The following is a 17,005-nucleotide window of genomic DNA, read 5'->3' as shown; positions in this document are numbered from 1 at the left end:
AATTTTCATGCAGCCTTTTAAAAGGGCTTTTTAGGACTGAGGATTGCGGAGGAGAAGATGCTGCTGCTGCTGCTGAGGATCTCTCTCTCACTCACACATACAGCTGGGTCGAGGTTCATGCAAAGGCCTTGAAGACTACTACTGCCCCCTGGTGTTAGCCATTATATGTTTTTTTGGGCTCACATCCAGAGACTCACCTACTGAGTATTAAGAGCGGCAACAGCGTGTGGGTTCAGTCTCCTCATACAGGCATCATGATCGCAGCTTTCGGTGGAGGTGTGGGTGTCAAAACACCGAACAAGACCGAATAAGATGTCCGCCTGTTTTTTTTGTTTTTTTCCCTTTTCCCCTTCACATGCCCTCGTTCTGTATAGCGAAGCCTACACAAACACAAGGGAGAGGCAGAAATCAATGAAGATGTGCCAGACTTGGCTCTCTTATCCACAAAATTAGAGCTCTCATAGGCTGCCACCTCACGTTCAGCCTGAGGTTGTATAAGAACAAGGAGGCAATCTCTGACTCATCATCCTGAAATAAAACAAGCAATTATTCATATCCTGTTTGGAGAAGGATCACATAAGTTAATACTGCTGACGCGGCTCTCAGCTCACCTCCAGTTGCTCTTCTTTTCCAGCTCTATCTAATCTCTCCGCTGTATATTCTCTATAGCGTATGTCCTCGTAGCAAAATGTCTTGACACACCGAAATGAAAAGTCCTGCGCTGTCAAATCAGTTTTCTATTCATTAAGCAGAGCAATTCAGCTCATTCATTTAGTCATTGTGTTCTGTGGAAAACCGCTCAATTCAATTGTTAAGCTAGAATCTTTATTGAACAGGTCAGTCTAATTAAGCTTCCAGTAAAGGGAGGGTTAATGATTCTGGATAGTGTTGACATTTTGACGAGGGTCGTGACCCCACAGAGGGTTATAACGGGGGTCATAGGACACGCACAAGAATGAATAAGATGCTTGTATAATCGCTGAGGAAAAAGAGCCACAAGTCCAGAACTGTGCAGCCTGGCTTCACTCAGACCATGGATGATGGGATCCGCTATCACCACTGGCTGCTGTGTTATTCGGCTTTTCAGTGGAAGCGTTCTCAGCTGGCTGTACAAGCCCCAAGAGGATGTCTGCAGCTATGGCTTCAAATGTCCCAATACGAAACAAAAAAAAAACATCTGATTGCTCCGTTCTAATGTTCTGAATGCTGAAAATCTGCCTCTCTGATAGAACCGACACATAAACAAAGTGTAAACAGCTGATTTGGTTCATTGTCAGGGCTCGAACGTGTGCGTTTTGTAGTGGGATAGTCGACAGGATTGCTGAGATTAAAGACTCAAATTACCACAAATGACTGTCTGTTGTTTCTGGCCATGCAGATTTTCCAAATTTTGAAACACCTGCTTTTAAAATACTCATTAATTTAATTTAATTTGCAGAAAAAACCTAGTGAGGATGTTTCTTTATTCATTGCAGGTACATTCCTGTAATAAAAGAAGAAAGGCACATTTTGGAGATAGTTCAGACCCGTAAGGTTCTCTTTAACACAGTTTACTTTGGTTTAGTTCTCCCACCTCACTGACGTGTTATCTCCTACAAATCCAAACAGTTTTCTGGTCGATAGCTGCTTGTCTGCTCGCTGCAGAGCAGCAAGAAACCCGGGCCGGCTGCTTCCCTCACTCTGCTTTTATCTCAGCACCGCTGGTCGTGTAAATGTTCCTCCTACTGTTCTGGCATGACAGCTTTCTATAGGCTCACACACACACACACACATCCAGTAACACCAACCAGAAGCCACAGGCACATAACAAAATGGACTTTCTATATATACTGTATTTTGTTTTTAAATGTCATTTTACAGTACAGTAAATTTTACAATATTGATCCCTTTATTTTCTGGACCTGCTTTGTCCTGCACTGCAGAGTCAGGTGGGGGCTGGAGCCTATCCCAGCTGTCTACAGGCAGGTATACACTGGCCAGGCTGCCAGTCCATCACAGGGCCAGATTCCAATATAATGTGTTAAAAATGCAAATATATTTAATCTCTGTGATTAGAAGACGTTCTGCAGTGTGAGGACAGTTTAGACTCTAAAATCGTTACAGAAGTTTTAATCCTTCTGGATTTAAATTAATTTCACCAGCAGCAGATCCTGGAGCTCAGGTTCCATCAAATAACAGATTTACATGCTTGACTGACATTAGACAACAATTAAAAGTGTAAGAATTGGGCTTTCTTTAGTATTGTTTTGGCTTAGCTGGGATGTGAAATCCAATTTAATTTTGAAAAAATAAAAGGTGTGAGAGAGCGGTGTTCACATATCTGCTGTGTGCTGTTACCTTTAACTCTGCCGTGGATATCATCAGGCTGAATTGAATTCAGATGTATGCAGGCATGATAAAACACTCCAGCGGGCATCCACACACACACACATTTTTTCCCTCCCCAGGCTTCAGGTCCAATCCATCCTGTGATTGCGAATTGTTCTTTTTCTTATTAAAAGAACAGGTGGCCATGAGATAGCGGTCTCATTTTTCACTGCTGCTGCACTCCATGAGTCCAAACTAATGATCAAAACACTGAGCCGCTCCAAATCATCTCTCACCCCACACTGATAGATATGGGAACTGATGGGAGGAAGTGTGTGTGTGCGAGAGGCTGAAAGGTGTGTGAGTCTACGTGCTGCTGTCGGTGCATGAGCGCGTGCTTGTGTGTTAAGGGTAAAGGTGTAGGACTTCTGGGTTTAGTATTGAGGCTGTGTGGCCAGAGGCTGTGACGGATCGCTTGCTCTGCTCCTTTTCCACTCGAGTGGGGGTTCTTTAAGCAGTTTCCTGTTCAACATACACAGAGAAAAGGCAGTCGGGGCTCATGCCTGTTGCACCATGCTGCATTTTCAAAGAAAAAAACGCATGAGTCTCAAAGAATGGAGATGAAATTGGTTTAATAAGCTACAAAATGTGAGCTTGAAAATAACGACAGGCCTCTCTGATCCCATCTTGTGGCACACAGTGGTATTACATGATGATACTAGCTGGAACGTACACAATGTGATCCAGTGTGTTGATGATTTTGGTTAATTTTTAAAGAATTTTAGTAGTGTCTCCCTTAAGGAGGAAAATCAGGATGCCTCCATTGTGTGGGCATTGTGTTTTCCTGATCCTTCCCGGGCAGCTTTACTTGCCTCCAAATGAGATTACAATAAAACCACAAACCAGTCAGTGATGACAGACTGACTGAAAAAATATTAATTTCAGGGATGTGTGAGGCGTGTGATGTGTTATTTGCATTTTTCAGCACTTCCTGTCACAAAAACTGTGATAAATGCCAGCGCTCCGCCAGACAAATCCACTCAGGAGATCCGGCAGATGATTTCACTGATTTCTGTTTGATAGCGCAGCGATGACATCGATGGAGGCGGCACGACGTGGCGCTTTGGTCTGTGAAATAAAAAGTGTTTTCCATCATGCGAACTTGACAGTGTGGCGGACAGAAAAACAAACTTTCCATCTCTCCGGTCCTTTTCCGGCTCCTTTGATCATTTATGCTGCGTTCTGCCGCTCTATACAGGCCGATGAGATTAGTCATCGCAGGTCCCATCTGTTGTGTTTACAACTCATTTGTTTACTCGGCGCTTCACATCAGAGCTTACAGCGGCAGGGGGATTCCGTCGGCGCAGGACTGGGTCTGAGCTCTGAGGTCAGCTTAGCTCAATGACTCATCGTATTTCTCACTAAGTAGCCTGATAAACAGCATTTTATTTGTGAGTGTAGGAAAATGCTACAAGCAGAACTCAACAGTTTGGTCACTATTTTTTTAACAGAAGTGCTAATTTACCAGGTCAGTGTTTGACACACTGTGTAAAGCCGTTGCCTTCAGCATGGATGTATTAGCCTGTATTATTGTAGTAATGCTGAGATATTAGGCCCATGTGGAATATTCTTGGGAATATTCAGGGATGTCCCGATCAGGGTTTTTTTGCCCCCGGAGTCTAAGTCCGAGTCATTTGATCTTGAGTCCTGATCCGATACTTTTAAAATTCTCCAACAAAGGCGAATGGCAGGACACTTATTGCGCTCATTTGTGCCATCTTGCTGTAATGTCCGGCACCTTTGCACTGTCGAGAGCGCTTACCGCATCAACCGCCCACCCGGTATTACCCCCTGCACGGGTGATACTTCCACAAACTGCCCGAAACACATTGCCGCAGATTCTAACTACTTCCGCTCGAACTGGTGACTTTCACAAAGCAGCCACCCTTATCCCAGTCTCAAACCCAGGACCTCCCGCACCCAAACCAACAATCACGCCCCTACACTACAAGACAGAGCCATCCTGAGCAGCACTATGCCGGATTAATCCGAGGAAAGGCGTTGTCAGCCCTAATACATATCCGAGTCCGATTCCGATCCGAGTCTGAAACCACGGAATCGGGCCCGATTTCCGATCACGTGATCGGATCGGGTATATGATAGGTATTTGAGGAAAGAGCTTCCTGCCTCAGATCCACTCACACTCTACTTCTTTGCCTGTATTAGAAGTTCAGGCGGACTGTGATGCTCTCAAAATGGCGACGTCAGAGCCTACCACAGAATCAAAACGGCTCTTCAGAAATCCTACAGGTGACGCTCCGTCTATAGTATCTATCTTTGATAAAGCTCAATCAGATCGGATCACGTGGCTCAGAGGGGCTGCATGGAGGATCAGTTTAAGGATAAAAAGCCAATCTAGAGCATGAAATGTGAATAATAGGTCCACTTCTGGTTGCTGTCTACAAGGAAATAGCTACTGGCATGCCCTGACAGGACAGGTGGTGATGAGCCTGTAATAGTTTCACAATATGTAGATGAGCAGTACAAACACAGCTGGTGGCCCACAGAGACCAAATGTTGTCCAGTATGATCTTTGAATGCAGACTGAAAATCAGCTCTTCATCCGAGCATCCCTTCTTCATCGTAAATTACGCTGCTAACATCTTCCTCACATATGAATTCCATGCAGGTTTTAAAGAAAGCTAACCTTTGTTTATAGAGTCACATTATTCATAAGCAGCTTCAGGCTACTAATTTAGTTCTCTGCTCTGCACAAATGAAGGAAAACTAGTCTTCATCAACAAATAATGTCACCATGAAAAAATGATAAAGGCATGAATAAATGCACTAAAGCTCTCAAGAGGACGTGCAGCACCGACTGTTGATGGGGTGACTGGATGTTCCTGCTTTGTTATAATACATTTAATAAGTTTTGCTTTAATTTTGCACAACATTGTTGTTTTTAAGACTTATTAATTATTCCGGTAAAAAGGCCGTAGATTGTTTTTTATATATATATATAACTGGAGCCTATACAGTAATATCTGTGGGACATTCATTAGTTAGCTCCAGCAGTAAAGTTGTGGTTTGCTGGTGTGTAATTAAGATTTCTTGTGTACCTTCTTGCCAATTATTTTCATTGGAAAATGTCAGCGTCTTGCAGAAGAGCTAACAACCCTTCCTCCTTGTTAGACATTTGAGCCAAGTTAGCCTCAGATGTTGTTATAAAATATTGACAAGATGTCATGCAGCATTCTCACTGATGCAGAGTTATACTGTGCTTGTCACACTGACTGGCCATGTAGAAATGATCTTGTGATTATGGTGCAATGTCAGGAAATACAGTCTACTGTCTGCTGTCGATGCTCTCCCTTCTGGCACTGTGCAGACGGACGGAAATATTTGAGCATCTCAGCTGACCTGTTGAATACTCCTGAAACTGCAAACCCGGATTTTTCTGTTGTGGTCGAACTAAATTGGAGGCTAAAGGAGTTTTAGGTGTGGTTTCACAGACAACATTTGGACTTTTGTTTAATGAATCAGCCTTCTACTGTATTCTCCAAAATAATCTTGCTACTTCCCGTCTCCAGAACACTACCTCATCACCTGATATGATTATAGCTGTCGACTGGAATGCACACACAGGCCCGGTTCTCCGTTTTGTAGCCCGGGAGCCAGTAATCTTTTTCAGTTTGCTGTCAGAAGATAAAAATACATAATACTCCTGGTGTGGCTCAAAGCCTCTGTACTCCTTACTCTGTCAGCTCATCTGTTGGCACACAAACCCTGATTAGAGCTTAAGTGGTGGCTGGAATGCTGCAGCAAGCCAATCCATCCACAGTGTGACAGGAAAACAAAAGCTTTTCCTGAGATATAATAATAATAATAATAATAATGTGGGCCTGTCACAGCACACGTGGCTGCACGAAGAAGAAAATCTGATACGTATCCATCATCGTCTCGCATGATTCAATGTCAACATTCATTACCTGAGGTAAATATAAACCCAGGCTGAATCTATTGGCAGCTCGTGCTGGCTTGTGTTTAAGAGTTTTTCACACTATAGTGTGTCCTCCAAATCAAGTGACGCTAACCAGCAGAAACTCTACTCTACTCTGCCCCGTAAGAGGGGATTTGTTGGCAAATGTATACCCAAAGGCACATCTTACATCAAAAGCAGACTTGATTCTTAATTAAACCGATAGAATACAGCAGCAGTGACAGCTCTGTGGCGCTCTGCCTCGGTAAAACTTAACAGCCACTAAAGTTTCTTCTGAGTAATGATTAATGCATCCAATTTCTGTGATCTGTATTGAGCGTAGCATCATGGGTAATTAAATGATGGTCTACAGAGCACTGACTGCTCTCATAAAATGACAGGGCCATAATTATTATGACGCTTGGTTACCCTCTGACTCAAATACTAATTGTGCATTAATAACCAAGTAGAATATGTCACCGGAATAAAAACCAAAACAAGCAAAGCTGAGCAAATAGCTCGCTAACGCTAGTTAAGTCAGTAACACGCAATGGTACGCGATGTGATGCAGTATCCCCATTGTGGGACAAATCAAGGTTTTCTTTTCTCTCTCAAACACCCAACGTGTTTATTCACTGAACACTCTCACAGTATACACATATAATAGAACTTTAAATGGACAGCTTCTATCAGTGTTATTCCATTGTGTGAAAAGGCTGCCTGTTTAAAAAGAGACTCACTTCCTGAGTATTGAACACAGTGCTGTAACACCTCGCTGACTAAGAATATTGCTTTTTCTACTGAAATACATTAACAGAAGCACTGCACTCACAGAAGAAGAAGAAGAGGTGTGTGCTGCGGGGAGACACTTCCTACTGATTCATAAACACAAATATACAGTACAGGGAGAAAAAAAGGCCTCCTCAGGGTACTGTGCAGCTTTCCAAGAGTCCAAAACCCACAAAGTATAGAACGTTTCCCTTCCATTAGTTATTTTTGTTATGGTCGCCCCTCTCCAAGATAAATAGGGTAATAAAAAAAAACGATGCCCACCCCAGCCCAGTCTAGTTGACATTTTAAAGAGTCCTTTTGGAGCAGTAAAGATGCCCCTTTGATGGATACCAGAGCTGTATAGACAACAAATGAAGGAATGCTTATGGATGCAGAGGCGGATAAAGGAAGACAGAAAGAAAGAGAGAGAGAGAGAGCAGGGGTGAAGGTGGGTAGCATCAGAGTGGAGAAGAGCAACAACAGAAAAAAAAGAGTGCAGAAACAGTCCATCAGCAGGAAAACTCCAGGACAGGGTAAAGCATGTACTGAGACAGAACAGACAGACACAGCAGCAGCCATCACCCAGAGAAGATAACAAAGAAAGAAAGAAACTTCAACACGCTGACACACACTCCTCTGTCTCCTCTTCAGTGTCTTCAGTACACTGGTCTGTAGAAGAGCTCCCCAGAGGCAAGTCGGCGCTTCAGCTCCGCCCACAGCATCTCCCTCTCCTTCTGGGCACCCTTCATGAAGCCTCGGTTCTCCTGCGCTCTCCGACACAGGTAGGGCATCACCTCATTCACGGGACCGTAGGGGACGTACTTATATACGGGGAAGCCTGCCTGGGCTGAAATTAGAGTAGATGGAAGTGTGAAAATTTAACCATTTCTATATGATTGTTTTACCTTTATGTGCCGATCTGAAGCCGCTGTATGTCTCTATAGATGAGTCTGTGTGGTCAACAAGCTTAAACTTTATGTAAGAGATCAACAAGAGGCCATATGGAGACGCCCCAGGTCCTTTCTCAGTGCAGGACAAAAGAAAATGCTACTCTGTAGCTTCACAACAGACAGACTTTAGCAATTATAATGTGTGTATGCAGCTATGTGCTCAAAAACCTGACACCCAAAGTGAGTCACCAGACCTCAACTGTGAACCTATATCCTCCTCATCCTTTAAATCAGCCAACTACAGACTGCTATCCACTGTATGATGCATTGGGAATCACTGACACCTAACCTATTCTGTCATTTATAAGTGTAACTCTTCTACTGGTTACTTTAGACGGACTCTGGAGAATACATCCAGACATTCTTTCAGCTGGTATCCCACACTGAATGATTGCTACAATCCCTCTAATCAGCCAAGACTGCAGCGTTTGCACAGACATCCTCACTTTGCTGCATTTCAATTTGGAGAGCTTCTGCTGGTCTGTCAGTCAAGCTCACACACTGTGATGCTGCTTAGTCAGGGCTTACTCTTCACATTCGTTGAAACAAATGTTGTTTTAACTAATCCACTATAATGAGCAAAACACGATACAGTAAAACTGCGGCTCGGCAGGAACAACAGAAAAAAAACAGTCAACACGGCACATTTGGTGCAGGAAGTGAAAGACAAAGTACAGTGAAGCATCATCAAAGATACAGCACTGACTGCTCCATTGAGAAAGCAGCAGACACACACACGTGTCTGATTTCATCAATAACAGCTAAGGCCATTTCAGACAGACAACTGCCCGCCGCCACTCCATCTGCCTCTGACTGACAAACAAAGCGGTGAGAGCCAGCAGCGGCGCTTTGTTTAGACGGCTGGTCAATACCGAGGTGTCTCAGTTCATATGTCACGCCAGGGGATGCACGCTGACTTTCACACATGCACTGTCTGCAGTGTGTGTGTGTGTGTGTGTGTGTGTAAAACAGCTGAGAGCTGCAGGGGGAGGACGGCGAAAAAAACGTTTCTGCAGAGGCTGGACTGAAACTGTCAAATCATCCTTATGTAGGGCAGGAAAAATTGGTGCCTAGTCATTGTACTGTTATGCAAGAGTGTGTTTTTCCTCACCCAGTGGGAAGCTGATTTGATCACACATGCCCAGTAGCTGCCCAAAGTATACCTTGTTCTCGGTTGGTAGGAGACCAAGCTCGTTCATCCTGAATGAGAGGGGGGAGACGCATCCAAAATTAACTCAGGCAAAAAAAAAAGATGCAGAGTTGCATAAAAAAAAAAAAAATAAGTGCGTGTAAGAAGTGAAACTGTACCTCCTCAAGGTGTGTTTCACTGTGTCCTCATTATGGGTAGCCACCATTACACTGGGATTTCTGTCGAGTGCAATCTCATCCAGCACATGGTCCAAGCACCTTGTGTAAAAAACACAAAGACACACGAGGGCGGATAATAAATCCCTTCACAAAATCATGACCTTGTTTTCAAAGTAAGAATTCCCATATTTCTCTCTATTAAACTTTTAACATATTAAGACTATATAATACAGTATTGTATGTATATTAGGCTTACAACCTAATAAATCTTCCCCATTAGCATGTAAATTATGTGCTGTAGGACTATGAAATATCTCCAAACACTGAGTGCATAGAGCAGAAGTCTGAAGTGATCCATTCTGGGTGGAGCTCGGCTCGCTGTTTCCCTGCCAGCGTTGCTTTGTTAATATGCATGCTCTCTACCACCATCTGCATATTCTGAATCCACCTCATGCTGTGCAGTGGCCCATCAGCCAAACTTTGTCCTGTGTTGATGTCTGATCTTGAGATTGGCCTTTCTTTCCTTTTTTTTTTTTGAGAAACATATTGATCTCCATAGGGTGGCTTCTTTGAGCACGCCTTCATCTTGGAATGTCAGAAAATTGTTGCAGCACAGCGCACCCCCGGAGCTGACCGCTAACCTGCACAGGGACAACCCCTGCAGGGTAGAAGCTTGCTGACATAAGATGTTAAACCCAGAAACTCCACTTTTTCAGAAAAAATGAAATCCCTGAGCTGCCCGTTGCAGCAGATTTGCGCCTCGAAGGTGGCCAATTTAATTCTCTGACCCAGAATTTAGAAAGAAAAACATGTTTTACTGAGTGCAAGATCCTTAACTCTAAGCTGACTGCTACAGTAATAGAGGTAGATTCTCTGTACATATGAAGAAATGAGAGTTTGGCCTGGCTACAAGAGATCAAAAGGCTCAGCTCCTACCTGTGGTACATCCTGTTGGTTGACTCATAGTCGGGGTTAATAGGGTCCTCGTATCCGATCTCTTGGGCCCTCTCTCGCTCCTGATACATGTAAGCCCCGCGCACCAGCTTGGCAGCGAAATGCCAACCTTCATGTCGAGACAGCTCCAGGTCCATAGTTACATTCTCATAAGCCTCCTGCAGGAAGGAAAATGAGGTCCATTGAAGTTGAGTCCTGCAGGTTTAGATATAACTTCTACAACAAATTCTAACGCTGGTCTGAGCCGTGAGGGTATCTGAGCAAAAAAGGTCATACTGCTAACCAGATACCATGCAAGCATAAGCAAAACATTAGTTTATCATAACAGCTACAACTTTGGATCAAAGTGTAAGTGTTAGGCGTCAGTCCCGACCTTTAGGTAGCACTGGTAGGTGTTGAAAATGACCGGCTGTTCTTTGTTGTAGATCCTCTGCGTCTCCAGTGTGAGCCTGCTGATTGCTGGCTGGAAATAGGTTTGCTCCGCATCCACCATCAAGCGAATGCCGTTCTCCAAGGCATGCTGGGGAATGAAAGATCTCATTAATTGTGTGTAACATATTCATTAGTCTATAGTTTTATTAAAAACTTGAATGTGACCTGTGAATGTGACCCTGAAATACACATTTGTTATTGTTTAATTAATATGCATTAAATGAGCAGTAAATATTGAAGATGAAAATAGTACGAAATATAAATACATACACTGTGGTGTCATATGTGTTTGACCGATAAACATTGTTACATTTGGTTGGGCTGTAAGTGCGTGATCATTACACCTTGGTAACAAACAAACGCAGCTGCCAGCAGGCGTGTGCATGTCAGCGTTCAGCGATCAGTCTCTGCAGCCGATGTGAGATTACCTTCGCCAGCACGTCCATTCGCTGCAAAATCCGCTTCATCTGATCCTCCTCCTCCGTAGTGAACTTTCTCAGCAGAGGCTCCAGCTTACCGAGCTACGAGGACAACGGGCTGTTAATGAATGCACCGGTCGGCTGTCCCAGAACAGAGCTGAGCAGTTCATATAGCAGGCGCTGTTTATTTCAAATGTGTACCAGGTCGGCAAAATGACCTCAAAATATGGATGAATCATTTTTACTTTTGTTGTTATCTTAGATTAGTGTTTACCCTGTGTGCCTGTTGTGTCTTTATTGTAATATCTGGTTACTAGGGATGTCCCAATCAGGTTTTTCTGCCCTCGAGTCCCGAGTCCAAATCATTTGATTTTGAGTATCTGCCGATATCGATCCCATACTTTTAGGGTTCTCCACAAAGGCAAATAGCAAGTCACTCGTTGCATATAAATGATATATGCCTGTTATTGCAAGCAAAACGTGTTTGTGTGTGAGTCCAGAGCGCTTCGCGATGACTGTTCATCGCTGTCGCATCTGTGGATTTCCACGTGTGCTGCTTCACCAAACTGCCCGCAACGCATTGCCGCCAACTTTAAATGCTTCAGCCTTCCCAAGCTAGCACATTTCATACACGCAGCAGCTCATCGAGGTCTCAAACCCAGGACCTCTCGCGCTAAAGGCAACTATCATACCCCTACACTAGAAGACCCACAACCACCCTGCACAGAAGGCGTTAACTTTGACAGCCCTTATAAATATATATCCGAGTCCTGATCAGGAGATAACATCCGATTCCGATCGAGACTGAAATCACGTAATCTGGCCCAATTTCCGATCATGTGATCGGATCAGGACATCCCTAGTTAACACAGCAATTTTTCTGCTGTGGGAAACCTCATAACCAACATAAGTGAAAAATACCTCAAAATTTATTGAGTCATTTAGTCAAAATCTGTTTAAATCAGGTGCAGCTGGGTCATTGGTGCTCCACCCTACTAACCTTAACATTTGGGACAACAAGCAGATGAGGCACATTTGTTCTGTCATCAATAAGGCTGTTCCAGTCAAGCATGTCAATGTATCTGTCAGGAAAAAACAAAATGGAGAAGTATTGGAGAAATGTCAGACTGTAACACTGCCTTTAGTTTGACTTTTACTCAAGCTAAGCATGCCAAATCTATTTTTTATGGAGTAAAACTCTCATCTGCACAAAGGTGTTTCATGTCTATTTTAAATGTCAGTCATTGCATACCCTGTAGATTCCTCTTTCCTTCCAGTAAACCAGCCATAGAAATCACCTTCTGCACCCAGTTTTGTCAAAAATTCCTACAAAGGCACAAAGATCTGATCTCACTGCGATGTCATGGCAACACCTGTAGCAACGGTGTGTGCACAGATGGTGTTTAACATTGGAAGTAATGTTATATAGAGGTTAAACAAGAATCACTATAATTAAACATCAACAGAACAAAAGTGAAAGAGGGGGAGTGGGGAAGGGGGCACTCTACCTGCAGGCGTGTCAGCTCCAGTCTCTGCTCCAACACCTCCACGCCATGTTTCCCCTGCTGCGATGCCAGGAATGTGAAGAATCGCCGCCATTTCACCAGGACCTCTGAGAACTGGAGCTTTAACAAAAAAAACAAAAACATAATCTTGTCCACAGTAAACCTTACCCGCATGAGTATCAGCTAAATTGGTACACTGACCTTTTAATCACCCCTTAGTGCCTACCAGAAACTGAGGTCGTCCTAGCGCGGTCATTTTGATGGCAGAGAATCCGTCTTTTGAAGTCCCGCCTACAGACAGGACACAGGTTATACACAGTATATACAGTAAAGTCATTGATTTCATTAAGCTAGTGTTTACCTACCAGATGCTTTGATGCATTTGATGAACGTTTCCATATGCTGGTCACATTTGGCCTCGTCTGCGTAGACGTACGAGCGGACTCCCGTCGCTCCCCCGCTGAACTGTTTGTGCGCTTCATATTTTGCCTCTTTGTGGTTCTCGCCTGTGGCGGGAAACAAATTTGCATGCCTATTACTTCTAATTACATCATACGCCGTATCCACAAATGAGAACAAAACAAGGGCGCCTACCTATGCTCTCCTTCTCTGCACACGTGCTAAAACAGAAAAAAAAAAGAAGCATAAAGTCAATGTGCAATGTTGCATCATCAGGAGTTCAGTTTGGGAACTAGCACTTTCTTTCTGTAAACATTTTGGCTTTGTGGCAGCGGCACGCCAGAGGGCTGACACTGTGTTTAGTGACCCCGTATATGTCGAGGGTGTCCCGCTGTCTGATGCTGGCCCTCCGGAGAGAAGAGTCGTAGCATCACTCCACACTTGACCTATTCCCCTCCCATCACAAGGCAGCTCATGGGGAGCTTGTGTAACCAAACAGACGAGTAAACAGTAAGCATACTAAACATCAGGGACTAGCAAAAAGGAGGCGCTGCCGAATTTTGGATCCGTTTTATTTACTATTTTAGGCCACTGGCTTTCTGTTAATATTTAAAATGACAGATGTTTTCATCGTGTTTAGCATAATTAGAAAACCCAGCACTAATCAAACCAAAACAGCTGAATCAAAAACATTATTATCACTCTGATGAAGCCTGCTTACATCTTATACTGTTTCTTATATCTTCTTTGTGTTGCAGGTACTGACTAATGTCGCTGTTGCTATCTTGACAGATCATTGGAGGGCTTGTAAAACCCTGCTGTCTTAGATCAGACCTGTCCTGCAGCCTCACGATTTGAAGGTGTGCGCCCTCAACAAACAAACACCTTTCCAGGATCAGATCTTATACCTTTTTTTTTATTTGATGTTTCCAAGCAGGAGCCCCCGAGACAAAGTACATCAAAGCTGTGCCATGACATCTTGTACTCGGCGATAGCGGAATAAAACAATAATAAAGGGCATTCTGTCTGGTGTAAGCTGATACTGCAGTCAGCTGTCACTCTATATCTACAGGCTTGGAGATAATATACTGCCTAACAGCCTTGTTTGTTCACTACACATGACCTTTAAAAAAGTAGAGATGCACTGTGAGCTATGAAAGGTCAGGCTCCTTTTTTTTAGCTGAGAATTCAAATGTTCCCTCTTTTTTTTTATTATTTACTCAGTTTGGCTGTGAAGCAACTCTTAAATGGGCCAATATGTCCAAATTTTATTTTGGAATCTGAGATGTCCTAATTACTCATAATGCATGAATACCCAGAGCTGCGACTGAAGGAACATTGCTGTCTAGAGAGACCGCTTGCATAAGGTTTGTGCTGCCGTCCAAGTTTACATCGGGCTCACAGATCAGATAGCTGCCGCCTTGCGCTGCTCATGTGACAGGATTCCTGGCAAGTGAGAGATTATATCCAGCCAGCCAATGAAGGAAGGGAGGGGGAGGGGGAACACAACCAATCATGTTCTGAAACAATCAATCTAAATTTAGCATTAAATTAGGAGCTGTGGCTTCTTTTATCTTATGTGGTAATAATCATGTAAAATTTCATACTTCATCTCCTTCTGCTGTGCTTCCTCCTGACTGATGTCATCCTCAACACCATAGTCCAGGACAGAGCCCACACCGAAGGCCTGGTTCTTCTGGATCAGCGGCCTGATGTCCCTGTGGTCCTCACCAGCAACAAACTGACCATAAAATGTCATCTTCATCAGCTGGTCAAAGGCTTTCTGGCCCAGGACCTTCTTACCTAGATCCATTACCTAAACAGAAACATAGGAGACATATTATAGGTGCACATTTCTGCACCTATGATTATTAGTATGACTCTGATCATTGTAAGGCTGTGTCTGGGCATGTAGAGCTACCTGACAGACTCTGCAAAACAAAAGGAAGAAAGCTGCAGCTCCCCCCTTACAGCTAAAAACCACCGTAATGCCAGATTAGATTAAAACCTCATATTCGCTGTTCCCACTTGCTTTCACAACCACAGCTGAACTTTCTATTGATTCCATTGATTATTTGATAAGTGCAGGAAGGAATGGACCTGCCATGCAGGAGGTCCATTAAAACACTGTACCCCCCCATAGGGTTTATGAAATAGCTCGCTTAGAAGGGGAATGGATGTGTCTCGTGGAATACATCAGCATAACTGAGGTTATGTACTGCAGAGAGGTTTGGAAGACCAGCTGGAATTTAGCAGGGTGTTGTTACCCCTGCAGGTATGTGTTCAAACTATCCTTAAGCACGAACACAGGGTTATCAACACATGCAATGTGCTAGGATTAGTAAGCACAATATCGTAGTATACCTGCTTTACTCGCACATTAATTGTTTGGATGTCACAGCACCTTATTTACCTCCTTATTCTTATCGACCAAGATGTCATAGGAACAAAGTTTGAAAACCACCAAACTTCTGAGCAGCTCTAATGAGTCTTTGCTCCTGTAAGCCTCCTGGGTCTGCTCAAAGTCTACGGAGATCTCATTAGCGGCAGTAGCACCAGCATCAGCGGCGGAGGCGGGTCTGTCTTCCCGTCCTCTGCCGGCCTGTCCGGGACACTCTGACCGAGCGCTGCCGCCGCCGCGGCCCCTGACACCATCCTCCTCCTCCCGCTGCTGCTGCTGCTCCGTCCCGGTGGTGGCGGAGAAGGTGGACCGGAGCCTCCCGCTGAAAAGTACCCGCTTTAGGTAAATGTTCGCCCTCGCCCCGGTCAGGGCAGCAGATGCGGGTTTGAGATAAAACATCAGCGCGGCGGTGAAGTTAGCAGCGCTGCGGGACTTTCTTTGGGGTGTTTCTGCCGCTAGCTGCTCACGCTGCGGTGTAAACAAAGTGGCAAGCTGCCACTTGATTGGTGGAGAGCATGTGACGTCATCACACACGTTTCCGCCCTACGCAAGGTCCCAGTATTTTAATAAGGATTATTAAAGACAGTGTAAATGCACACATTAGCCCACACACGTCATTTATCAACACACAGATTACACAAAATAGGACTATTTAAAATATTTTAGATTATTTAACCTCTGATTTACATCATTACTGCGTGTAAAGCTGTAAATAAGGGTGTGATTCACACATTAATTCATCCACGTGTTTGAAGACACAGCATCAAGTGAAAACCAGCAAACAAGATGCAACTAAACCTATAGAGGATTAGGGCCACTGAAATGTCTGACTTTAATCTCAGAATTCTGACTTTAATCTAAGAGTTCTGACTTTAATCTCAGAATATAATCTCTTCATCTGAATCTGTCCACCATGGTCTCGTCACCAAGTCACTGCCTTACAGGTACGCCAAGTTCTGACTTTAATCTCAGTATTCTAGCTTTAATCTCAGAATATAATCTCTTCATCTGAATCTGTCCACCATGGTCTTGTCACCAAGTCACTGCCTTACAGGTACCCCTAGTTCTGACTTTAGTCTCAGAATTCTGAGATTATAATCAAAATATTTTCTGTCATGACAATTTTTTTTTCCAGTGGCCCTAATCCTCTTCCGTAAAACCTGTGTGACTGAGGCTAACATTGTGTTTTTTCATTGTTGCTTGTCAATAACATTAACATAAGAAGAGGTGGAGCAGGGAAACTACACAGCAAAAGGTTGTAGTTCATAAGTTGATGTGTACAAGTTTTGGTCAGACATACTTGGCTGCTGACATCAGGCATGTTGCAGCATAATTGCACAGGGCTCTCCGCTGAATTGATGTGAAGCTTACAGTCTGCTTTGCGTTCATTTGCAGCAGTGTTGATAAAAAAAAAATAACATGCAGAATTCTCCAAGGCTCTATTCTGGGCACAGGTTTGTTGAACATATATACATGCTCCCACAGGATTATGGAGACATATTGACTAAATAAATCAGTGTAGATGTGCCAATACTCCCTGCAATAAATTCAAAACAAGCCAAATAGGAATAATTAAAGCA

The 17,005-nt window shown here is 43.7% G+C and overlaps 1 protein-coding gene across 1 annotated transcript; it reads right to left on the bottom strand.

The window, feature by feature from the left end:
* Nucleotides 1-6,999: 6,999 nt before the first annotated feature.
* LOC114442007 (proline dehydrogenase 1, mitochondrial-like) lies at nucleotides 7,000-15,893 on the bottom strand. Its single transcript, XM_028415241.1, has 14 exons — nucleotides 15,438-15,893; nucleotides 14,632-14,840; nucleotides 13,220-13,245; nucleotides 12,991-13,131; nucleotides 12,852-12,916; nucleotides 12,629-12,745; nucleotides 12,373-12,446; nucleotides 12,121-12,202; nucleotides 11,130-11,222; nucleotides 10,643-10,789; nucleotides 10,252-10,427; nucleotides 9,316-9,414; nucleotides 9,119-9,207; nucleotides 7,000-7,904 (listed from the first exon to the last, which is right to left on the bottom strand). The coding sequence occupies exons 1-14, from the start codon at nucleotides 15,822-15,824 to the stop codon at nucleotides 7,714-7,716; spliced, it is 1,896 nt and encodes a 631-aa protein (XP_028271042.1). The 5' UTR covers nucleotides 15,825-15,893; the 3' UTR covers nucleotides 7,000-7,713.
* Nucleotides 15,894-17,005: the final 1,112 nt, after the last annotated feature.

Source organism: Parambassis ranga, chromosome 9 (genome assembly GCF_900634625.1).
Source record: "Parambassis ranga chromosome 9, fParRan2.1, whole genome shotgun sequence".
Classification (NCBI taxonomy): Eukaryota; Metazoa; Chordata; class Actinopteri; family Ambassidae; genus Parambassis; species Parambassis ranga.
Note: the sequence above shows the minus strand (reverse complement) of the source record. Positions and strands in the feature narration are given on the sequence as shown.